Source organism: Arachis ipaensis, chromosome B9, assembly GCF_059453495.1.
Source record: "Arachis ipaensis isolate K30076 ecotype BB chromosome B9, ASM5945349v1, whole genome shotgun sequence".
NCBI classification, from domain to species: domain Eukaryota; kingdom Viridiplantae; phylum Streptophyta; class Magnoliopsida; order Fabales; family Fabaceae; genus Arachis; species Arachis ipaensis.
In genome coordinates, this window is record NC_142444.1 from 144,958,551 (window position 1) to 144,984,070 (window position 25,520).

The 25,520-nt window shown below is 35.6% G+C and overlaps 2 protein-coding genes across 3 annotated transcripts; both read left to right on the forward strand.

Moving 5' to 3' along the window:
• On the forward strand, positions 1-4,047 carry LOC107619737 (basic helix-loop-helix (bHLH) DNA-binding superfamily protein). The gene is made up of 7 exons (XM_016322029.3): positions 1-427; positions 906-1,668; positions 2,041-2,172; positions 2,414-2,485; positions 2,654-2,719; positions 3,241-3,279; positions 3,713-4,047. The coding sequence occupies exons 1-7, from the start codon at positions 114-116 to the stop codon at positions 3,881-3,883; spliced, it is 1,557 nt and encodes a 518-aa protein (XP_016177515.1). The 5' UTR covers positions 1-113; the 3' UTR covers positions 3,884-4,047.
• A 9,737-nt stretch (positions 4,048-13,784) lies between these two features.
• LOC107618067 (uncharacterized) lies at positions 13,785-24,758 on the forward strand. 2 transcript variants are annotated; one of them, XR_002353330.2, is made up of 3 exons: positions 13,785-13,886; positions 23,801-23,918; positions 24,373-24,505. XR_002353330.2 is itself a non-coding variant. In XM_016320000.3 (2 exons), the coding sequence occupies exons 1-2, from the start codon at positions 23,177-23,179 to the stop codon at positions 24,573-24,575; spliced, it is 591 nt and encodes a 196-aa protein (XP_016175486.1). In that variant the 3' UTR covers positions 24,576-24,758. The 2 variants fall into 2 exon arrangements, 1 of the variants encoding a protein (XP_016175486.1); XM_016320000.3 differs by lacking the exons at positions 13,785-13,886; positions 23,801-23,918 and adding an exon at positions 23,177-23,564 and having other exon boundaries at positions 24,373-24,758.
• Positions 24,759-25,520: the final 762 nt, after the last annotated feature.

Consider the following 25,520-nt stretch of genomic DNA (forward strand, 5'->3'; position numbering starts at 1 on the left):
TTATTATACGTCACTCGTTATGAAGCATTCCCCTCCATAAATTCCCACTCCCACAAACACCAACACTAAGAAAAAGAAAAAGAAAGAAACTCATACACACAATAACCCTAGCTATGGCTGAAGGATGTGGTGGGAACTCAGTTGCAACCACTTCTCCTGCTTCATTCAATTGGTGGTACCTCCATGCAAATCATGCTACTAATACTAACGCATATAATAATCATCATCATCACCAAACAAACCCTAATAATTCTTCATCATGTTCTTGTGAGGAGGATATATCTGTTTCAACATCTTTCACTAATGCCTCCAACCATTCAACCCTCACTGTTGATTCTTCCCGAAGGCTTCTTGATCCTTCCTCCAACAACAATCACTTCTTGCCGGAACATGCTGAGGATAATCATCTTTGGAATCATGTTCTATCGTGAGTACTATACCTACCTTCAAATTTCTATGTTATGCATATTATTAATTATTTTTATATAGATATAGTTTCTAAACAACTTTGTTTATATATGTATATATAGAGAGAGAATTAGAGAAAAGGGAATAATAAATAACTTTTATTTAGGTGGAATAATATAGGGTGCTATAAGGTTTATATAGGAGCCTATTAAATAGAGTTAAGGTACTATTTTTTTTTCTGTCTTCTATAGATTTTGCTAATCCAATCCACAAATTAGTCAATGCTTTCATACTATGAAACTAAGATTTTTTTCTGATTTCATTGAAACCAACAAAAACCTTAATATATATTTAATATTGATTTTGTTTTATTGTATATTTGAATCCAAAAAAGATCTCGAGTGTAAAAAAATCAAAATTGGAATTTGATATGCACCCACATAGATTAAATATATTAAGGTTAATTTGGTGTGTTTTTTTTTTTAAACAATTTATAGAGCTGTTGGATCAAACGGGGAGTTGCACAACAATGAAGAAATGGGAGAAATGAAGTTTCTGGATGCACTATCATCTAAGAACATGACAAGCTCCATGTTTGAAGAACCGGCATGTGACTACTTGAAGAAACTTGACACCACTACTAGTTGGGAATATAGTGGTGGATCAACTTCTTCATCATTCAACAACAGTTTTGAGAAGCACTTGAATAATAATAATAATAATAATGGGTTCAGTGATGATGCATTGATTGAGAATAATGAAAGGTTGACTAAGTTATCTAATCTTGTTAGCACTTGGTCTATTGCCCCACCTGACCCTGAAGTTAGTAGTAGCCACTTTGATCATCCACCAACAAATAATAATCATCATCAATTCCCACAATCTCATCATCATCATGACCCTAATTGTAATTTCAAGCAACAAGTTTTTATTGGAGATTCCACATCATACCCTCCAATCAGTAGCTATGATCATCCCACAAAGGTGAAGGAAGAATTTCATCATCATCAAACAAATAGTGGATTTCAAAATGGATTAATTAATGGCCTTTCTTCAGTGATGGGAGGAGATAGTGGTAATAAATTTTACCATGGTTTGCCAAACCTTTCTTCATGCACAAGAAACATCTCAGATGTTATTTCCTTCAATAGTAGGCTTGGGAGGCCAGTTCTTGGAATCCATGCACAAAAGCCTAATATCAAATACATGAATAATTTATCTGAATCAAAGAAGCAGCAAGGTCTTCAAACAACACCCCCGGTGAGATTATATATATATATATATACTCTTTCCTTCCAATAATAATAATGCATGGTTGAATTAACAAAATTGGTATATTAAAGCAAAAAACAAAAATCATCTTTTTATTTACCAATTTTGTAACCTTGACAATAATTGTTAAGCGGAAGGAATCTATATCAGACGATTTATCATTTTTAGGTTAATTAATTTTTTTTACAGTTAAACTCAAAATTTAGTAGTTAATTAAGACTCTTACATCTTATTTAAATCTGAAGTCAAGTGTTCATATCAATTCTCATTCTCCTTTAATTTCCTTACATTATCTTTATTAAAAAAAATAAAAAAAAAAGAAAAAGTTTACTAATTAAGTTTGTTTTCTAAAATATGCAGATAAATAGAAGTAATAATGGAAGAGTAGAGGGGACAACAGCTCGTGAAGTAAAGAAGAAAAGATCTGAAGAATCTTCAGAAGCAATCTTGAAGAAGCCTAAGCAAGATACATCCACAGCTTCTTCTACAAAGGTATACATAACAATATATATAATGAAAAACTACCATACCTAGGTATATGTTAAAATCATCTATTAAAATTAATTGAACTACATATGTATTTGTATAAGAATATACAATAGTTAATTTTAATTATTTTAATAATTTTCAATAACGTGAATTATATTAATTAACTTAAAGAAAATGAAGAAAAAGAAACTTGTGTATTTAAAATTAATAAGAAGCTTCTATTCATTTTTATTTTGTTTAAAAGGTGCAAGCACCCAAAGTCAAGCTGGGGGACAAGATCACAGCCCTTCAACAAATTGTGTCTCCATTTGGAAAGGTTGTTACTACGGATTGCACTAATTTCTTCCTTTTTATTTCTTTATTTATTAACTTTTTTTTTTCCTTCTCAACTTTGTATATATTTAAATAAATAATTAACAGTGCTTTCTACTTTTCTCACTACCTACTACTTCATAGTGATCCAATTTTCTTTCTTGAATTTCAGACAGACACAGCTTCGGTGCTGTTTGAAGCAATTGGGTACATAAAGTTTCTTCAAGAACAAGTCCAGGTACGTATCACTTTGGAAAAAGTTTCCTTCATTATTGAATCATCATGCTAATGCAACTAAATATAATTATATAATAATACACCAATTATTGTTGCTTTCTTTTAATTTCCTTTTTCTTCTTCTTCTTTTTTCTCCCCATTTTTTTAATGTTACACTGAAGAAGAACACATTTTCCCTCTATCCCATGAACAACATGCACAATTATAGCAACGTACACTTTTATTTGTACCATAAACACCGAAATTAATTATCCCAAAAATAAGAATTATTACGAACTCTTTTTCTTTTGGGGGTAAGAAATTACAAAGTTATTTATGAAAACACATTATGTAAAGAATAAGAGTGAAAGATATACTTAATTAATCTTCTTGTAAGCCAGTATGTATATAACGCAAACAATTATCTTGTACTATGAAAAATAATCATAATTAAGAGCTATGTTGCTTTAATTTATTCCTTTAACATATATTGGGCTAGTTTACATTCACAATAATAATTATTCTTGCATGTGCTTGCTGCAGCTACTAAGCAACCCTTACTTGAAGTCTAATTCCCACAAGGTAATTAAGAAACTTCTCTTATGTATTCTCTCTTTTCTCAAATAATAATGTCCACTTTTAAATTTTTATTTGAATTAAAAAAGTGATTAAAATGTATTAGAGTTATAAAAATAAAAAATATGTTTTAAAATTGTCTTTAATAACAATAATTATTCTCTTTAATTATTTTACTTTTTTACTAATTTATTCTCTCTATTATTATTTCGAGAGCATGACTGAACACAAAAAAAAAGTAATTTGACATTGATTTATTAAGTGGATACTTATTTTTTTGAAAAATAAAAATTTTAAAATTAAACAACTCATATGAAAATGGGAGGAACAATATTCTTTCACATGTATCAAATTTTCACTCTTCATCGTTAACAACGATAACATACCAAATTAATGGCATTATTGTTGATTTTTCTCTTGGTGTTACTTAATAATATAGGATCCATGGGGAAGCTTGGATAGAAAAGATCACCACAAGGAGGATGCAAAATTAGACCTTAGGACTAGAGGACTTTGTTTAGTTCCAACTTCATGTACTCCTCTTATTTACAGAGAGAACAGTGGACCAGATTATTGGACACCAGCATACAGAGGATGTTTGTATAGGTGAAAATTGAAATGTCATTGTGCCTGGCTAATATAAATGCTAATATAGTACTTTTGTTTGGTTTGCTCTTGGGAAAGATTTTACAAAGGTCTGTTAAATAAAACATATGTACCCATGGTGATATTCTAATATAAATAACTTTTTGTCTTAATGTAACTCATATATAGGTTTTATGCTACAATATTTTTGATATATCTTTTATTAAGTATATAAATACTGCAAATAGTTTCATTATTTTTTTAATAATAAAAACATGAAAATAGTAGTTAAATATGATTCTAGACAAAATCAATTTTGGTACTTTAAAGAATTAAAGTTTATGATTGTTGTTCATGCCCTGATCCAACAAATAAAGTCAGACCCAATAAAAATAAAAGGTCCAATCTAAAAATGTGATCTCTATCGTATACCCGATCTCTTTAAAGAGGTCGGACGCCATAAAACGAGCTCAGTTCCACTTGTCCAAGCAAGTAACTGCCTTCGCAAATCTCTCCAATTATCTCTATTTTTCTTGAAAGATAGATCTCAACAACTCCCAAGATAAAAGGAACAGTTATCCACCAATAAATGTGGAACTACTCTAACAAAGGTGGTTAACGACTCTACCATAAATACACTGACACCCCTCAGGTATATTCACGTTCTAATCTACTAAAAATCTGCCTAAAGTCCTTGCTAACTTAAGTATCGGAGTCTCTTGCAGGTATCACCCCCACCTCCTCACGAAGAACTCGGACGGCGGCACCTCGACACAAGAGCAAGTGAGACGTTGCCTTACAAGGAGTCTGGACCTCACGTCCAGGCTAAAATCAACGTTTCAGATAACCCTCTGGCAAGTCAAATACCTTATAGTAGGGATTGACTACTTTACCAAATGGATCGAGGTGGAACTGCTGGCAACTATCACTGCCCAAAGAAGTCGAAAGTTCCTTTACAAGAAAATTATCACAAGGTTTGGAGTTTCCCACTCCATCACCACAGATAATGAAACTCGATTTACTGACTCAACCTTCAGAAATTTGGTGGCCAACTTAAAAATAAAGTACCAATTCACATTGGTGGAACACCCTCAGGCCAATGGATAAGTTGAGGTAGCCAACAAAGTCATATTGGTCGGGTTGAAGCGCCGATTGCAAGAAGCAAAGGAAAAATAGGCAGACAACCTTTCTCAAGTCTTATGGGCATATCGGACAACCTCTCATTCCACAACAGGGGAGTTTCTTTTCCGATTTGCCTACGAAATAGAAGCCATGATCCTTATAGAAATTGTTGAATAATCACCTCGAGTCATATTCTACAATGAAGGGGCCAATACCCGAGCACAAAAGGAAGAGTTCGACCTCCTCCCAGAAGTCCAAGAACGAGCTCAGATTAGAAAGGAAGCATTAAAACAAAGGATGGCCCAAAGGTATAATCAGAAGGTGATCAAAAGAAGTTTCACCACAAACGACATCATAATGATCCGAAATAACATTGAAGTTTAGAAGTCAGGCGAAGGAAAACTAACAGCAAATTAAAAAGAACCCTACAAAATTGTTGAAGTCTTTCAAAAATGTTACTACAAGGTGTTCGGCCTGCAAGGACGGGAGCTCTCGAGGTTTTAGCACGCGTGTAACCTAAAGAAGTACTACAGTTAGAAAGTAAGCCTTGTTCCTTGGTGTACTCTTTTTTCCAACCTTAAGATTTTTTCCCTATTAAAGAAGTACTACAAAGGCTCTTTAAAGTTCCAAAGTGATTTGAATTCAACTTCAAAAAGGTCGTTAAAGCTACAACTATTATAAAATAAAGTGTTCAAAAAAGCTACTAGCTATTACAAAAATAAATTGTTTAAAGACCCACAAGTCGGGCCATCAAAGAATAGCCAAAAGAAAGCCCTAAAAAGCTACTAAGTAGTGCCAAGCAATGGGTTAAGGTCTTCCCCAGTATCAGCATCTTTACCTCAGCCAGGAGGGGTCGGAGGATGGACCAAGACCGACACAGCAGAGATAGCTCCAGGAGGTGAAGGAGGAAGATCCACATAACGACCTCAGGCTGGACCTCGGAAAATTGAGAAGCCTTGTAGTCCCAAAGACTTTGGGTCGGGCAATGGCTCCTTTTCCTTGTCTTCAGGGGCCGGTACGATCTTCCTATCAATAACAATATTGTCCTGACTAAATAGGGAGAGATCGACCTCAGGGACAAGGACTTGGACTTGAGACTTGAGGTTGTTGAACATCTCATCCATCCCTTCAATCATGTACTCTTCAAGGGTGGCATACCTCTCCTTAGCTTTTCCCAACTCTTCCTGAAGGTCAAGCTTTTTCCCATAAACTCGGGTATAACTCTCATCTGCACTCTTCTTCACCCCTCTGCCATAGTCGCGACAGCCTCCATCGTCTTTACTTGGGCCCAAGATTTTTCTAGGTCGGACCTCAACCCGGTCTTCTCCTCCTCCAACTCTTTTTCAATTCCTTTAGCCTCTCCATCTCGGCTCGAATAGCATCAAGAGAGCTTTGAGTGACATTAAGGGGAGTCTTTCTCAACTCCTTGGCCAAGGATGTGCATATTCGCGCAATCCGAATACCATTTTGCGCCATAAGCTAGATGTGATTTTGGATAGCCACATCATCCATACTGATGCGACTGTGAGGAAGAATATTTCTCTCACTCCAGGTAATCCCGTCAAAACCTTTGTAGTAAATACTCCCTTCTTCAACAGTTTTTTATCTCTTTGGGGGAGGCTCGGAAGATGAGTGAGAAAAAGGAACAACAGAACTCTCTGGAGGAAGGTCGAGAGAGATTAGCCGACTTATTGGAGTGGAAATGATTTTCTTTTGAGCTGAAGGGCCAGAATCCGACTTCTTCGGAGAAGGACGGGAAGAAGCACTCTTGACCTTTTTATCCTGAAGCCCACGAGCCATGACAGTCTTCTGAGTTTGGCGTAGTTGTTTAATCGCGGCAGTCTTGGGACCCATGATCTTTGCAAAGCAAGAATAAAAGGCACATTAGTCAAACAAATTACAACTAAGAAGTCATAAAAGCTAAGGGTCGGAAAGTTACCTAGCTCATACCAAAGCTGATTGGGATCCCCTAAGAATCTCTTAGTTTCCAAGTGAGGAGCCCGGACCCAGCACTATTCCAACATGTCCACAAAACATTTTTCAATCTCATTTAATGCATCTACATTGTACTTAGCTATCACCGATTTTTCCTCCCAGTACAACGGAAAAGAAGGCTCATCATTTTCATCTAAATAGAAAGGTCGGGCACCCTCTACAGCTCAGACTTTAAAGAAATAGTTCTTAAAGTCGTGGAATGATTCATCAAAAATAGAAAAAAAATCTTTCTGCTCTGAACAACACGAAAGAAAAACCAAGAAGACTTCCTTTTCAACAACCCAGGTTTGGTCAACACAAAGATGAAAGAAGACCTTAGCAGAAGGTCGGACATCAAGCTCCCGACATAGAAGCTGATAAATTTTTAAGAAAACCCAGGAATTCGAATGTAGCTGGGAAAGGACAACATTACATGCCCAAAGGAATTTGTCTCAAAATCGGAAAAGGGAAGTGAAATGCCTAACATTGTGAAGAAGCATTCATATGCATAGAAAAATGGGCATTCTGAGTTATCTAAAAGAGAGAAACACATTCTATTTTCACATATCCTATGATGCCTACAGAAACATCCTCTCTATTTTCGCATATCCTATGATGTCTATGAAAAACATCAAGATACTCTCTATCGACTATGAAAACAGAAGAAAGGACAGAAGTATCTACCCAAGCCAAAAGATTAGGGAAAACTTTTGACGACATACTGAAAACGAAAGATCGAGACATAAAGGCTACACCTACAAATACAAAATAAAGAAATCGTTTCTAAAAGAGCTCGGATGTCGTCAGAAAGAAGTTGGGTAAAAGCAAATGAAACTAAAGAACGCAATTTTAAAGATCTTCTACATACAGAAAGCATTGAAATTGCGTCCCTCTTATACTATCAGTAACGACACCATTGAGAGCAATACAAATGCAATCAACAAACAACAAAACGGCTATAATACAAAATGGCTACAGTTTCACAAAAATTTCAGAAACATAGCCAGATAATCAACAGTAATCTCAATCAACAAAAAGCAGTTTTAAAAAGGAGCTTTTAGACAAAGTAACAATAGTCAACAATTTTTTCAAAGAAAAATTTCAAAGATACACACAAAACTAATCACATAAAGAACCTTTGCCATTACCCAAAAGATTTCCCCAGTACAAATAGATTCAAAAAGGAGCCAAGAATCAAGAGCACCAACCTTAATGAAGATTCGGAGAAAGAAAAGAGCACGTCCAATGGCAGTAAACACGAACATTCCCCTCCACATAGTAAAGCAAGATCTTCAAAGGACCCAAGATGGAGAAATATTGGAATTAAAAGTGGTAACAAAGCAAGAAAAGAAGGAAAAATAGAAGGAAAGAAGTGAGGCAACGAAGAAGAAGAGGAGCGTGCAAGCACTCTTATAAGAGAAAAGGGCAAAATAGTCCTTTCACCCCCTCCTTAAAGACGTGCACGGATCTTAAGGAAATTGCCACGAAACGTTCGCCTCTCATTTAAAGAGGCAATGTTCAAATTTTCAAAAACGCGTCGAGTACCTGACTTCTAGGAGGTGGTGTACCCGATGTCGAAACGAAAGCCACAAATTGCTTGAGCTCGACCTCTTGAAGGCTCGGACTCAAGTAGTGGCACTGTTCATACCCTAACCCAACAAATAAAGTCAGGGCCAATAAAGATAAAAGGCCCAACTAAAAAATGTGGCTTCCATCGTATACCGACCTCTTTGAAGAGGTCGGACGCCACAAAAGGAGCTTAGCTCCACTTGCCCAATTAAGTAGCTGCCTCTGTGAATCTCTCCAATTATCTCTATTTCCCCTGAAAGATAGATATCAACAACCCCTAAAATAAAAGAACGGTTATCCACCAACAAAGGTGGAACTACTCCAACAAAGGTGGTTAACGGCTTTACCATAAATACACTGACGCCCTCTCATGTAGATTCACGTTCTAATATACTAAAAATCTGCCTAAAACCCTTGCTAATTTAAGTATCAGAGTCTCTTGCAGGTACCACATTCCACCTCCTCACGAAAAATTCGAACAGCAACATCTCGACACAAGAGCAAGTCAGACGCTGTCTCATAAGGAGTTTGGACCTTATGTTCAAGTCCAAATCAATGTATCAGGTAACTCTCGTAAAAATTATAATTTATAATTTTCACTCTATAAAATATTTAACATATGACGGTGATATTATAGTTAGTGTTTTTAATATTAGATGATAATCATGATATTACATATTATATTTAAAAAATTATCATATTCACAATTAAAAAATAGTACATTTATAATACAAATAATTTGTTTCACATCTTATGAATTACCGGAGCACTAAATAGAACACCACCAACTAAATTTTGAGGGATTATTAATGTGTATTTAAATAAATTAAAAAATAACGTACAGAATATCAATTCAACGTATACAACTTACATTCTTAGGAATCATTATTTTAAAGTTTAGTTTAGTAAAATTGTTTTAAGAAGTACATATTCTTTTTGTTATTAGACTTGAAAAAAAAATTTATGTACGTATTTATTTGTTATTTTTTAAAGTTAAGAGTATTTTTAAGAAATTAAAAAAATATATTTTTAAAATTAGTTTGTTTATTTAATATTAAATTATACTTATCAAAATTAAAAATTTTAACACAATTTTATATATTAATAAAATTTTATTATTTTAAATATATCCTCACCTATTAAAAATTCATAAATTCCATGCAAAAGTCGGTATCCAATTTTTCGCAATCCACTGATATAGCAGAATGATTTTACACAAGTAATTTATCATTGAAATTATTTAGACAAATTAATTTGACTAAAAAAAATAGTGAATTAAATTTTGATTTAGTCTAAATTATAATATTATTTTTTATAGAAAATAACTACAATACTTTTATCATAACAAATGACTAAAATACTCTTATTATATATATATTAATTTTGAGAATTCTAAATTCTAACTCTTTTTTTTATTGTCATAGAGTTAGGATTTAGAGTTTTCAAAATTAATATATATATATATATATATATATATATATATATATATATATATATATATATATATATATATATATATATATATATATATATGGATTTGGATCCTCTAAAGTTTGAATTTTACTTTAGAGAGTAAAGTGTGATCTTCTACTCTTGAATTCTCTAAAGTGAAATTCAAACTTTAGAGGATCCAAATCCATATATATATATATGATAGAGATATTATAGTTATTTTTTATAATAAGGATATTATAGTTACTTTTGTTGGTTTTTTCTCTCCTTTGTGAGACCCAAGCCCAACTTTTTGAGGGTATCTCTTTGCACTCATTGTGCCACAACCCTAATCAGATTTTGAGGTCTTTTGAGAGAGAGAGAATAGCCACCAAGTGAGAGAGAAGAGGAAAAAACAGGATTCCTGTTTTTATGCAAAGTAGTAAATTTCAAATGGCAGTTTCTCATTCATTCACCGTTGGATCGGCTTGAAATTTAAACTGTGTATTTCACTCATCTTGTTTTACATTCTGGACGGTTGAGATGTTGATTTGGAGTCCTCAGTGAGAGAAATCGGCTTCACAAGAGAGAAAATAGGTTTCCCATTTTTACACAGAGCAGCAATCGTTGAACGACATTTTCTCATTCTTTCACTGTTGGATCAACGTGAAATTTGGACTGCAGATTTTTATTATCTTGTTCTTTATTCTAAACGGTGAAGATTTTAATTAGTAGTCTGCAAAGGGAGAAAATGGCTTCGACAGCAGCTCTATTTTTTAGGGTATTTTTCATCTTCTTGCTTCTCATTTATAAATTTTGGTGCTTTGATGTTTTGGCTAGTTATATGCATGCTTTTGTACTTTCTTTGAGACTCTCTTGTACCTCATTTGATTATAGTGGAGCTATTTCATTGGTCTGGACGACCTGTGGTTTTTACCTCTCACATTGAGGGGTTTTCCACGTTAAAATCTCGGTGTGTTCTTGTTATTGCTTTACTTGCTATATTTGCTTGTTATAGTTGCTGCCATATTGTGTTGTGAGTGCTTCCATATTGTTCTTGTGTTGGATATTTGTATTGTTTCCGCTGCTAGGCTCTTTCATACTGGCATCAGAGCTAGTTGGTATTTTTCTGGGCTTGTGATTCTGTGAACAATGGAAGCTAATACTAATACTAGTAGGATGATCACTCTTAATGGTCCTAATTATGATTTATGAAAGTCAAAAATGAAATATTTGCTTTATGTCAAAAATTTTCATCAACCAATTTTTGGTACAGAGAAGCCTAATGATAAATCTGATGATGATTGGACTTTTGTTACATAGACAAGTTTGTGGATATATTAGGTAGCGGGTTGACGATAATGTGTTGAACTATATTATTGGAGAGACACATGCTCGGACCCTTTGGATTAAACTTGAATAGTTGTATGCTCGAAAAACTGGGAATAACAAGGTATTTTTGATCAAGCAGTTGTTGGCTTTGAAGTATACAGATGGGACATCAATGACAGATCACTTGAATAATTTTCAAGAAATTATGAATCAGTTATCTTCCATAGGTATCAAGTTTGATGAAGAGATTCAAGGATTGTTACTTCTTGGCTCCTTACCAGACTCGTGGAAAATTCTCAAAATGTCATTATCCAATTCTGCTCTTGATGGTGTAATCTCTATAGATCTTGTCAAGAGTAGTATTTTGAATGAAGAGATGAGAAGAAAGTCACAAGGTACATCGACTACACATTCAGATGTTCTTGTTTCTGAGTCTAGGGGGAGAAACAAAAGTCGAGGTCCTAAAAGTAGAGATCAAAGCAGAAGCAAGTCTCGAGAAAAGTGTAAGAATACTGAGTGTCATCATTGTGGTCAAAAGGGACATGTGAAGAAATTTTGTTGGCAGTTAAAGAAAGAGAAAGCCAAGGCAAGTAAAGACAAGAGCACAAATAAAGATGATGGTAGTAATAAAGACAAGGTTAATGTAACTCATGATGATTTTCTTCTTGTTGAGGAGTTTGAATCTATTAACCTTGTTGATAATAATAATAGCACTAGTTGGGTGATTGATAGCGGTGCTTCTATTCATGTTACATCTAGGAGGGATTTGTTTACATCTTATACTCCTGGTGATTTTGCTGATGTGAAAATGGCTCATCAAGGTGTTGCAAAATGTGCCGGTGTTGGACATGTTTGCTTAGAAACCTCCAACGGTACCAAGTTGACTTGAAGCGTGTGAAGCATGTTCCAAATATTCGGTTGAACTTACTTTCTATTGGTAAGTTGTGTGATGAAGACTTGGATAGCTCATTCTCCCGTGATAGTTGGAAGCTCACCAAAGGTTCTATGGTTGTTGCTAGAGGTACATGACACTCTACTCTTTATTTAACTCAAGCAAAGATTGTGAAAGATGTTGTTAATGCTGCTGACTTTGTTGATGAAACTGATTTATGGCATAAGAAATTATGTCATATGAGTGAGAAAGGCATGAATATGTTATCCAGAAAAAATCTTTTTATCTGACTGTAAGATTACTTTGCAAAATTACAACTATTATTTTAACAAAAATAACACAGTTTAATCGATTATATGTATTAAATTTTAATTATTAAAAAATATCTTTAAAAAAATATTTTTTAAATATTTTTATGTGAGGAGCTCCCAATCAAAAATTCTTTCCTAAGAGACAAAAAGAATTGAATATTAAAATATACATCTAAAAAAGTACAATAAAATATACAAGATTTTAATCTTCCATCGAAATTTTACTACCAAACCACAAAGCTTTGTCAACATATCTTAGTAGGTTTATTTTTTCCACACAGCACATATGCTGTTCCAATACAGTAATAAACAAATATGATTACAAGATGAAAAAGAACAACTCCACAGAAAAGAGACATGTTCATATTCTTTAAGGAGAAAAGTTAATAGAAAATTGCAACTCTTATCGTTCAACAAATGAATAAAATGCATCTCAACATCTTGCACAAATTTTTAACTAATAATTACATAGGTGTTGGACTCTTTCTATTGGCAAATGCTTACTGCTCATGCTTATGCTCCTGATGTAGGACAGATTTAATGAAAATATTTTGTTCCATGGTACCAATAATGAGTACATCTTCTATTACAATTATCACTCTGTTCAAGTTATGATCAAACATAAGTATATTGCAGTTAAATTTTGCATTAAAATAAAATTTATTTTTATGTAAAATTATATTAATTTTAAAATAATTAAGATTAAGACCTATAAATAATAAACTTTATCTTATATTTTGTGCAAATTGATAGTGGTGGTGAAGTAATTAGTAGAATAAACTTCTTTGTGTATACTATAATTAATACATATGTATAGTATAATGTGTGAATGTAGTTCTATGATAAATATTAATTATAAAATTTTTTAGCACAAATTTGATAGCAACACAACATCAAACTTACAACACTTGTTTAAGCGGACGAGTGAGCTGACCACTCGACCAACCCAAATTGGTTTAAATGTTATTTAATATATATCTATATTTTTGGTGTGTACCAGGGTATCCATCAGGCCGGAAGCCCAATGACTAATCCCTCGGGTACTGCAGAGGCACACAAAGTGGGCGACCCTCCCAAGCAAGCAAACTCCATTCCCATCCTCCAGTGAGTATCGAACCCGGGAGAGATGGTTAAGGGACACAGACCCTCATCCATCTGTGCCAAATATAAAGCTGATGTTACTCACGAAAGATTTTGGTCTAGCCCATAGGAAATTTGTACCTCGCCCAAATTTCATTTTATTCAAAAAAGTTTTGTTTGAAAAGTCCTGGTTCAAGAAGCCTAGTCCCCAATCTACAAAATTTGCAAAACCCTAACCCCTACCACCACCGTTTATTTAAAGTCTTTTCTCGCCACTACCTCTCATCTCTCAACCTCAGTTTCATTTCAAATCCAAGGTACTCATTTCTTCCTTTTCACTGTTATGTGATGTTATTGTTTATATTTCTACACATTTCGAAGATTCTCTAGTGCTCTATTTCGTAGTCTGTGAGTTCAAAATATGTGCAAAATCTCATTTCATCTTCTTCATTCACATTCTCTTGCGTGTTGTTCATAGCTCGAGGACCTTGTACAAAATCATGAACATTCTCTATTCATTGATTTCCATTATTCTATGGTTTTTATTTGTTTAATTAGTATTAGTGTGCTTATGGACGGTCTTGTGTTGATTAGTTACCACATCATCACATAACATAAACCTAAGCTACATTTAATGTTGCCTCAGTGTATATCTTTTAGTGTCTTCCTATGATTAAATCGGAAAGGTTCTATTGCATTGTGGCAAATATTGCATCATAAGTTAGCTAGTTTTAGTCTTGAAATTATATGATTTAGAATGGTGACCACTCATGAAGCTGTCCTTCATGGAAGGACTATAGGCAATAATTGATAGATAGTTTGACTGTTAAATTACTCTACTATTCTGTTTTACCAAATTTGTAATTAAGTCGGCCATGGACTTGAATCTACCAAATAATAAGAATGCCTCTGAGATTCAATCATAAACCACTTTGCCTCGTTTGTATGTAAACCCCCCTTCACCCCCACCCCCACCCCTAAAGAGAATTGGCTTCTTGGGAATCCGCTGCAGTAAGATAGTAGAGGAGTTTACACCGGGACTCTCTTAATAGAGAAAGAACCCATCCCAGGGGAAAGGCGATAACGACCCAGGACTGCAAGATGTGCAAGATATGCTAAAAAATTTAATCAGTCCACTACGAAATGACCTCTTGTACATGATTTCAGGGAAGTGGTCAAGGACTTAGGCAATCAGAGAAAAGATTTAAAAGTTTTTAATTAGTTTTCTGTATCATTTTGAATTTTATAATTAGATCCTTATGCGTAAAGAAAGTTAAAATTAACTAAAGATTCTGAGAATGAGAATATATTAATGTTTAGGAACTTGGCCTGTAAGTTTGAGTATTTTCAATTTGAAAAAACTATTCTGATAACTCAAGTATTTTTGGCATAATAAGATTTAATTATAAAATTAAAAAAATGTAGAGAATCAATAAAAAATTTTTAAATGGTAAAAAATTAAGTGTAATTTTGTTAAATGATAGAGACAAACATGGTAATTTAACCTAAGTACTTTTATTTAAGCACATCTTTTCTAGTCTTTTTTTTATATTTAAGTATTTAAAAATAAAAAATCATCAAACAATAGTGTACTCCAAAAAATAAAGTATTCGAGTCATATATAAACGTTTTTAGTTACCTTAACATTTTTTCTAGAGTACTTTTTGTTTTCTTTTTTTTTTTATTTAGATATTTAGAATAGGAAAAGAATTAAATAATAAATGAATAAAGAGAAAACAAATAAGAACAAAACTTAGCTTAAAGAAATAAGCAAATAATTATAATTTTCACAATTAATAGCAAGAATTTTAATTTATTTAGTACACAAAGTTATACACAATACTAAATGGGTATATTTGATTTTACAAATAAACACAAAATTTTCAAAAAAATAATTTTTAAAATTGTAAAGAGGAGGAATGAACCGGATAAAATTGTAAATATAATTTATAAAAATTATTTGTAAGTATAATTTGTATTATATTATTTTTATTTTGATTAAAATTAGAATAATAATTTAATAATAATTAGTTTCAAAGAATAAAACATCTTCATGCGATCAACTTTTGTCAGGAACAAATTACACTTGTATATGATACGATTATATGATTTATTGAAGACATGTATGATGGGGCTACAATTAGTGTGAAGACTCAAGGTGGTGTGACAGAAGAATTTTCTATTGGTATAGGATTACACCAGGGATCATCCTTAAGTCTATACCTTTTCACGTTAGTCTTGGAAGTACTCACAGAGTACATCTAAGAGCCTGTACCATGGTGCTTGTTTTTTGCCGATGATATCGTCCTTATGAGAGAGCCAAGGGAAGACCTAAATAAGAAGTTAGAGTTATGGAGAGAAGCTCTAGAAGTGTATGGTCTGCGCATAAGCCGTAGCAAGACGAAATATATGGAATGTAAGTTCAGTCTGAGAAGGAAAAATTCTAATATAGAGGTGAAGATTGGAGAAAACATTCTATGAAAAGTTAAAAGTTTTAAGTATATTGGGTGCATCATACAGGATAATAGAGAGATTGAACAGGATGTAAATAATAGGATCCAAGCAGGTTAGTCAAAATGGCGGAGTGCATCTGGTTTTATATGCGACAGAAAAGTGCCTTTAAAACTTAAAGGTAAATTCTATCGCACCGCTATAAGACCGGCTATGCTTTATGGTACGGAGTGTTGGGCGGCTAAAGGGGAGCACGAGTATAAGTTGAGTGTGGCAGAGATGAAGATGTTGAGATGGATGAGTGGTCATACGCGATTGGATAAAATAAGAAACGAAGATATAAGGGAGAGAGTTGGAGTAGCACCCATTGTGGAAAAAATGGTTGAATCACGTCTCAGGTGGTTTGGACATGTGAGAAGAAGACCAATAGAACATCCAGTCAGGAGGGTGGATGAGATGGAAGATGGACAAGGGGCGAAAGGCAGAGGAAGACCTAAGAAGACCATCCATGAGGTGGTCAAACGAGATCTACATGTAAACGGTCTCTCTGTTAATATGATTTGATTCATGTAGCTGACCCCACTTAGTGGGACAAGGCTTTGTTGTTGTTGTTGTTGTATTGAATAAATTTTAAATTTTATTTTAATAATTTTATACAATTAAAAAATAATTAATTTAAAAAAGACTGAATGTAAAATAAAAATTAATATAAAATAATATTTAATTAAATATTTTAAATTATATATTAACTAAAAATATTATATATAATTTTTTTTGAAAGAGGAGCTTAACACATAAAGTGGAGCATAGAGAACACACTCCGATAAGACAAAATGATAAACCCTGTAACCTACAATAACATATACCCCTTTGTTATCTCTGGCATTGCCATCAACAACAAAAGGATCCACACCTAACCACTCCTTGTAACTCAGAAAGGACATGTTAATAATCTCCTCAACTCCTTTTCCTTTGTTTTGGAAGATCCTTCTGTTCCTTTCCAACCATAAGTTCCAGGTGATCGCACAAAAGTATACCATCCATTTCTTGCACTCCGCCTTCCTTTGTGATATCTCTGTCCAGCTTAAGAAATGCTCATTCAACGTACCTGGGCAAGACCATTGTCTACCGACATACGATAACCATGCACACCAAACCTGCCAAGCAAAACTACAGCCAAGAAACAAGTGGTGACCAAACTCAATACTTTCGTTACATAAAACACACAAGGTATCTTATTGGTTGATAGCCCCAAACCGACTCAGTCTCTCCTTTGTACTAATCCTGCCAGTCAAAGCAAACCAAACAAACAACTCCACTCATGGCGAGACTAGTCCTTTCCAAATAGTTTTAGTAAAGTTATAGCTTGTGATATCCTCCAGGACCATTTCCGCCTGCATTACCTGCACAAAAGAGTTAGTTGAATAAATTTCATGTTTATCATATTTCCACACAATCCTATCCTCTCTGTCATGTGCAAGCCTGACCAGCCTTAATGCATCGTGTAGCTGGTTCACTAGATCTATCTCCCATTGGAACAGTTGTCGTCTCCATTGGAAGTTTCATATCCACTCTAACCCATCCCAAAACCCACAATCCCCTATCACTGATCCCTTTTGGTTTGAAATAGAGAAGAGTCTTGTAAAACGATCTTTCAACGAACCTTCAGAAAGCCAGACATCTTCCCAAAAGCGAGTACCTCTCCCATCCCCCACCTCCATAGACAACCCAGTGATCATCTTCTATCTCACTTCTTGATTCTTGAGCTGTAACTGACAAATATCCCTCCACGGCCCCCCGAGCAGGTATTACTTGGTTGGCCAGGGGCACATTTGGATCCAGGTTATTGCAGGAACAAACCACCTTCTTACACAGCGGACACTTCTCCTTTGAAAAGCGTCACCACCATTTAAACAGAAGAGCTGTGTTGCAGACCACAGCATCTCCAACTCCCAGTCCGCCTAGCCTTCTAGGAGCCTGTACCACTTCTTACTTAACCATAGCCATACCATTCCTCCCATCCTCCTTACTCCAAAGAAATCTTCTCTGCAAGGAAATCAGCTTCTCAGCAACAGCCTTGGGCATCTTATATAAGCTCAAATAATAAACCGGCAAGCTATTCAACACAGATTTGATAAGCACCAACTTGCCGGCTTTATTAAGGGCCTTGGCCTTCCAATGGCTAAACTTTTCCTCCACTTTATCTATTATTGGCTTCCAAGTCTTAACCAACCTCAGATTAGCTCCAAGTGGGATCCCCAGGTATTTTACTGGAAGGGTGGCATCCTTACAACCCAGCACCCTACACATACGTTGTACACACTGCTCGTTACAATTAATAGGAATCAAGTTAGATTTATCAAAATTAATACTTAAGCCTAACATCAACTCAAAGCAACGAAGCAGCCTTCTGTAATTTTTTATGGTCTCTTCCTCAGGCGGGCAGAACAACATTGTATCATCTGCAAACTGAAGGTGCGACAGCTCTATATGATCTCTTTCTACCAATAACGGAGATATACGGCCGTTCCTGATAGCCTCTCCAATCATCCGATGTAGCACGTCAACCACAAGTACAAATAAGAAAGGAGACAAAGGATCATCTTGTCGCAGTCCTCTTTCCATCTTGAAAGGCTTAGAAGGCGAGCCGTTAATCAGCACTGACATAGAACACGTACTGACAAATTACATTATCCAACCCCTACATCATTTTCCAAAGCCCATCTTTTGTAGTACAAGGTCCACAAAACTCCACTTAACTGTATCATATGCTTTCTGGAAATCCAATTTTATAATTGCCGCTTCCTTCTTCCTCAGCTTGAACCATTGGACAATTTCACATGCGATAAGGGCCCATCATGAATCTTTCAACCTTTGACAAAAGCACTTTGTGTCTCACCTACTAGCCCTGGCATAATTTCTCGCATTCTCCTCACCAGCAACTTCGAGATCACCTTATACACACACCCAACCATGCTAATTAGTCGCAGGTCTTTGATTTTCTTAGCACCAGTAAACTTGGGGGCTAGCGCCACCCACGTAACATTAGCATCTGCCGGTAGCTTTGAATATTGGAAGAAATTCAATACTGCTGCCGTGAATTCATTGCCAATTTCATCCCAGCACTTCTTTATGAAGTTCATGTTGTAGCCATCACATCTAGAGCCTTAGCATCCTCCTCACTGATCACATCCACCAGACCATCTCTGAGTCCCACCAACGGAGACTTCTCTTGATGATATAAATTTTTGTAGAACTCGTTGATGGCTATCTTGATCCTAGCTTGATTTCTTATCAAACGTCCATTAATGACCAGTGCAACAATCCTATTATTTCTCTTTCTTGCAGACGCTAAGTTGTGGAAGTATCTTGTATTTTTATCCATGTCCCTCACATGCCTAGACCTCGACATCTGCTTCCAATGTAGTTATTTCCTCACATACCATTTCTCACAGCACACAACTAATGCCTTTCTTCTTGCCTCCACCGTTCCATCATAAACTCTGTTACCCACCATATCATCTATCTTCTTGATCTCTTCCTCAAACTTCATAATTTTCTTGTCCATGTCCCCAAAATTAGCTCTATGCCATCTTTCCAAAGGATCCGTCAATGCCTTCAATTTCTCAGTGAACTGTATCTCTCCTAACTCCTTCCATTCCTCTTTGACCATCCTTAGAAACCCTTCATGCGTGAACCATGAATCTAGACTTCGAAACGGTCTCGAACCCTCCCTTGGCCTCTTATCATCCACTATAATAGGACAGTGATCTGACAGGCCCCATGACCCCCCTCTCAAGCGAGACTCAGGGAACACCTCAAGCCATTCCAGGCTAACCAGAGCTCTATCAATACGGCTACAAGATCGCCCTCTAAACCATGTAAATCTACGGTCAGTCAGCGGCAAGTCTACCAGTCCCATGTCATTTATCTAATCCTTGAAGTCTTCTGCCAACAGAGGTAGCCTATCATTGCCACGCCTTTCCTCCACCTGTAGAATCTCATTAAAGTCCCCCAAGAAACAACAGGGACCGTAACACAAACCGGCTATGTAGCTCAATTCCTAACACACAACAAGTTTTTCATCTCTTGAATGCGAGTCATAGACCAGGAAGAATGCACAGATAACACTATTTTCCTACAATATCCCTTCAACGCACAACCACCTCTCTCCTTTATAGCAATTTCTCATATTAAAGAAGTCATTATCCCATACTAACAACAGTCCACCAGACGCACCATTAGACCCCACATATTCCCTTCCCGCACCATTCCCCCAAATTTTTAAGACATCAAATCTGGTCACTATTTATCTTTTATTCTCTACCAGGCCTAACAAATTCAATCTAAATTTTCTCTTTAATTCCTTTACCATCCCCAACTTCCCATCGCCCCTTAACCCCCTAACATTCCAAGAACTTAAAATCATTTTAAGATTTTATTACACACCTTTTTGTGAATTTTGGGCCTATTCCGTCTTGCTTTAGCCTTCTGTTTTGCCAGTCTTCTCTTTTGAACAATTTCTTCATTCTATTCTTGGAGGATAGTCATAATGTCATCTTCTTCATTACACGGCATAGATCCTGATTCTTTGGCTAATTCCCAAGTCTTTTTATTTTCCATCATGTGCTCCTCCAATCTTGGATACTCTGTGCTGCTGCCGTCATCATAATGGTCATGCTCTTCTTCTCCTAGGTGGTCCTGTCTGTCACCAACACACTGTCTATCATACTGATCCGAGAGCTTTCTGTCCCCCAAGGAGCCGATTCCAAGACTTTTATTAGCTAATTCTTCCTTATCTCCACCGGCGAATTCCAGAATTACTACCATTATCTAGTTCGATGTCCACCCCTTCATTTACAGCCTCAACCCCTAGTAGCCTTTCATCCCACATCTCAGGCCCAACAACCCTTTCTGCTTGTTTTCTACTTATTTGGTCTTCTGCTTCAACCGCTTGGCTCCCTCTTTCATTTTTCTTGCCACCAACAGCTCCGGTTACCCACTGCCCACCACCAACTGACCGGGGAGTGGCTTCGTTGACAATTAATGGCCGCTGCCGCCTCCATCGCCATGCGCCAGTCGAGCTTCTCCACGGGCTGCACGTACTCCCCGCGCCAAAACAGTGTCCACCAAACAGAGCCCCCGATGTGAGCCACCACCATTCAATTGCTCGTGTTGGTTGCCTTCAGCGCAGGGGACTCCCTCGCAAGCCGTAGCGCCATCGCCCCCTAATGCGCAAGGAATCCCTAGCAGCCGTGAATCATTGCCAGATCCGGTTCCTTCCCTTTGGTGTTCGCTGACCCGACCCAGCACACGCGGATCCAGCCCAGGAGAGTCCTCAGCAGCGCGCTTCTTAACATTAGAAACAGTCCGTAGGCCCTCTTGGCCCATAGCACATCTACTATAGTTATCAGCATTGCTGGCCCAGCCCACCTTATTATATATATCACATTTTAGCACACACCTTGCCCAGCCCATTATGGTTATCATTATAGCTCCAAGGGACGGTAGCCTCTGAATCCACTTCGTTACTGTAATCATATCTCACCAAATTTGCCGAGTATTCATTATTGCCATCAATTGGCTGATACGTTATCAGTTTCCATTGATAGTGCCTTGAATTGTCATAACTCCACTCATTCAAAATCGAGTCTGAATTTATGATTATATCCTCATCGTCAACCACTTTCCGTCGCACCTCCGTAGCAACTACCGCTGCCTGATCACCATAGTCTACCAGCTTTGTTGGCCCTATAGACGTTGTAGCTACACCCTTGCATACCTTTGTCGTTTGATTTTTCAAGTGACTCGGTACAGCAACACTATTTGCCACATTATCCACATTACATTGCCAACTATAGACTTTCCGTCCCTCCTCTTTTACTAGTACATCAAATCCACTGGTACCTATAGTAATATGAACCCATTCATTGATCACATCCATAGCACAGGTATAAAAAAAAATACTATATAACAAGAAGTAATTAACAAAGTCAAGGGTTTCTCTGTTCATTAAATTTTCTATTTGAATCTATTCCATACAAAATTTTTAAATAGATACAAACCTAAATGTAAAAGAATGACAATTTGATATATAAATTTTAAAAGGTTGGCGATTCAATAAAAAAGTATGCGTTTAAATCATAATAGTTAGGAACAACAAACAAGTTTCCATAAATATATATTTTCTATGTAATGAGTTGAAATATCATCAAATAAATTAGATGTGGAAAATAAACACATTGGTGGGAAGAGCAGCGTGAATGGTTTTCAATGTGTCCACTCACAGCAGGTTAGAGGATTATTATCGAGTCATTTAGAGGTTTTTTAACTGACAAACGTATATAAATTTCTAGAAGCAAATATATATATATTAATTACAGTTAGAATAAATATTGGGAGCAATGCAAGTTGAGCATAAATCGGCAAAAGCCATGGTTGGTGATGCACTCAGTTTGAGAGGTACCTCTATTCGGTCATGCTTTATATAATGAGAACTTGGAAGTTAATTGGAACACATCCCCCACCTCTTAATGTTAATATTAATGGCGTTGACCAAAAGTAATTTTACACAAACCTTTAATTTCCTTCCCAGAAATTATGTTCAACTTGTTTCAATTGGGAGGTGGAGAGGTATATGGGGACGTAATGAGGATACGATGAATTAAATTTGAATTATTTCTAAAAAAAAAAATTGCTAATATTAATTAAAAGCAGATCAAATTATTTTAAAGTAAACAAGTTAATAAAGGTGTTTGTTACGATACGATGATAAATTCATACGTACCGATATATTTAAATACGGACAAGTAATAACAAGCCATGTGGAATTTATTTTCTACATCAGTATTTAATTTTTTCTTTTTTAAATATATATTATATCACCACTTTTACTAATACACCCCTTTAATTAAATTAAAATAAAAATATATTTTTTATTTAATTTTATAAAAAGTCTTAAACATCTTTCCTTTATTTGATTAGACAAAAATATCCTTTTAAATTAATCAAATTTTAAAATTCAATTAATCATAATTTTATAGTTTCAAATAATTGAAACAACAAAAAAAAACATATTAAAAAAACAAAAAATCAAAATTCTTCTTCATCTGGGTTAAACATATTAAAAAAACAAAAAACCAAAATTGTTCTTCATATGGGTTCAGAAACCCTCTCGTTCACGCCTCTGAAGGTTTCAGTATTCTTTATCTTCTTCTCTCCTCTTCCTATCCTCTCTCTCTGTCTCTCTCTGCTCGATCTCTCTCATCTGTCTCACTGTGCGTCGCACGCAAGATCTCTCCCTCTCTCCTCTCTTGTCTCGCAATCGAGGTCATCGCCAGCGTTTCAACGTCTCGCGGCCTTCCCTGTGCTCCTCCTCGCCGGCAACAGAAGCACTCGTCGGATCGTCGTCGCTCGTCATCTTCTGGTTTCAAGTAATCGCCGTCACGAGTCGCCGTGGATCGTGGACTGTTGTAGGATCTTCACTTGCTTCGTCGCTCATCCTCTTCTAGGGTCGGGTCCTCTTCGTCACCCAGTCGCCCTTGGTAAGTCCACGCATCATCACTTCCCCTGTTCTCCCTTTCCCAGATTCCCTTCTCCCTGTATTTTGAGATGATGTTGAATTGGTAATCAATTAATTTGTTAGTGATTGAATCTTGAATTTGTTGCTATGTTGCTGAATAATCATCGAGTTTAATTTTTTTTTCTTTGCTAAAAATCATCAGAGTTGAATTTGTTACTAATTATCAGGGTTGTTGACTGATTATTTGATCTTGCCTAGCTTGTTGAATGATTATTTGATCTTTCTCAAGTTTCCGTATAAGTTCTGGCCAAGTGGATCCGAAAAGGAATTCTTCATATATGCTCACGAGTGACGAGGCTACTACACATTTTGGCAGGTTTTTTTTTGTAACTTCCCTCATTGGATGCCAGTTCATGTTTCCATAATGTAATTTAATACTGTGTTCTGTTTTGCTCTCTTTGTTTATCTTTTGTTTCTCTTGTCAATGAAACTTGAAGCTATTGTCATCTGATCTATTGATTAGGATTAGGGTGAATAGATAACAAACTTTACAATATATGTTCTATGTGAAATAGTTTACATATGAAATACTTTATCCCACATGGTTGAGCGCTAGTTGGATCATTTGATGCTGTTGGTTACTTAAAAATTTTTTGAACCATGTGGCCTCACAACTTAAGATTCTGGCTCTGCCACTGTTAATAGGACTCTCACCTAATGTTTTCTGGAATGTGCTTATGTTGATAATGCATCTTTGCTTCTCCGGATGAAGGCTTATGATTTGATTTCAATATGAAGCCATGGTGGGTACTGACTTCTTGTTGTAACAGGGCACTGGCCTGGTGGCGTTAGTGGAATGTTAGCAGGGGGTGCTGCTGCTGCGGCCGCTATGTATGGTGCTCACCATTTGACTCATGCTCATTATGGTCATCATCATGGGTTCTTTGGTCATGGGAAGTTTAAGAATGGGAAATTTAAGCATGGCAAATTCGGCAAGCGTTGGAAGCATGGCATGTTCAAGCGATGGAAGTGATACTGTGGCCAATATGGTGTATGGTCATGACTCATGAGGGTTGTATTCTGGGATGAATAATGTTTACTATTAGCAACTTAGTTTTTGTTGCAATGCATGCAATGAAATAGTTTAACACTATTTTGTCAATTGTTTTTGTTTTGCCTTTTGTGATTATGTGTGTGATTCCTGTATATATGTATATAAGAAAGCCATCTTCCTTGATGAGTTTGTCTTGTTTTCTTATGATTTTTTCGATTTTTCCCATTTACAACTGCTTCATGTTTGAGCAGTTCAGTAAATTTTACTGATAACCCTTCAAAGTCAAACACTGTTTACCTTTAACGCAATTTGACATGAATTTGGTGTATCTTTGCATTCAAAATGAAACACTTTTCACGGGTTATTCTGTTCGCATAAGTTAACATGAAAACTTATATCTAGATGTCAATCTACATTATCTTAAGTTGTGTTATGACTGTTATTAATTTATATATTTTTTGGTCATATGCGTTATATGGGTTCCTCATTTTAATAATTTAGTACATTCTTACATCAATTTATCTAGATAAAGATGTATAGAATTTTTTCCATGACAGGAGTTTATTATCCAAAGACCATTAAGGTAGAATGGCATCACAAAGATCATTGTGCTCAAATGCCACAAAGGACAAGATGATCAACTTCAACAAATAAATAAGGCATAAAAATAAAGGGCCAACATAATGAAATTAGAGGAAACACTCCCTGTAAGCCATTGTAGGCAAACTATTAGCTTGAATATCAGTGATACCGGAAGTGATCAAATACTTTCATATTCACAGAAACTCAGAAATTACCTGGCAATCATTATACTATTCCAAATAGTATATTCAGTTGAAAAACTAATCACCAGCATCAACTAAACCATCTTTTTTTATACATCTTTGGCATATTCTGTTGTAAAGTCGATCATTATTGTCACCA

Excerpts from the sequence above, each read along its gene's own strand:
- LOC107619737 (XM_016322029.3), top strand. The coding sequence starts at position 114 with ATGGCTGAAGGATGTGGTGGGAACTCAGTTGCAACCACTTCTCCTGCT. Across the intron at positions 1,669-2,040 it reads GTCTTCAAACAACACCCCCG|ATAAATAGAAGTAATAATGG; the intron begins GTGAGATTATAT and ends TAAAATATGCAG. Across the intron at positions 2,173-2,413 it reads CCACAGCTTCTTCTACAAAG|GTGCAAGCACCCAAAGTCAA; the intron begins GTATACATAACA and ends TTTGTTTAAAAG.
- LOC107618067 (XM_016320000.3), top strand. The coding sequence starts at position 23,177 with ATGGGTTCAGAAACCCTCTCGTTCACGCCTCTGAAGGTTTCAGTATTC. Across the intron at positions 23,565-24,372 it reads TCGTCACCCAGTCGCCCTTG|GGCACTGGCCTGGTGGCGTT; the intron begins GTAAGTCCACGC and ends TTGTTGTAACAG.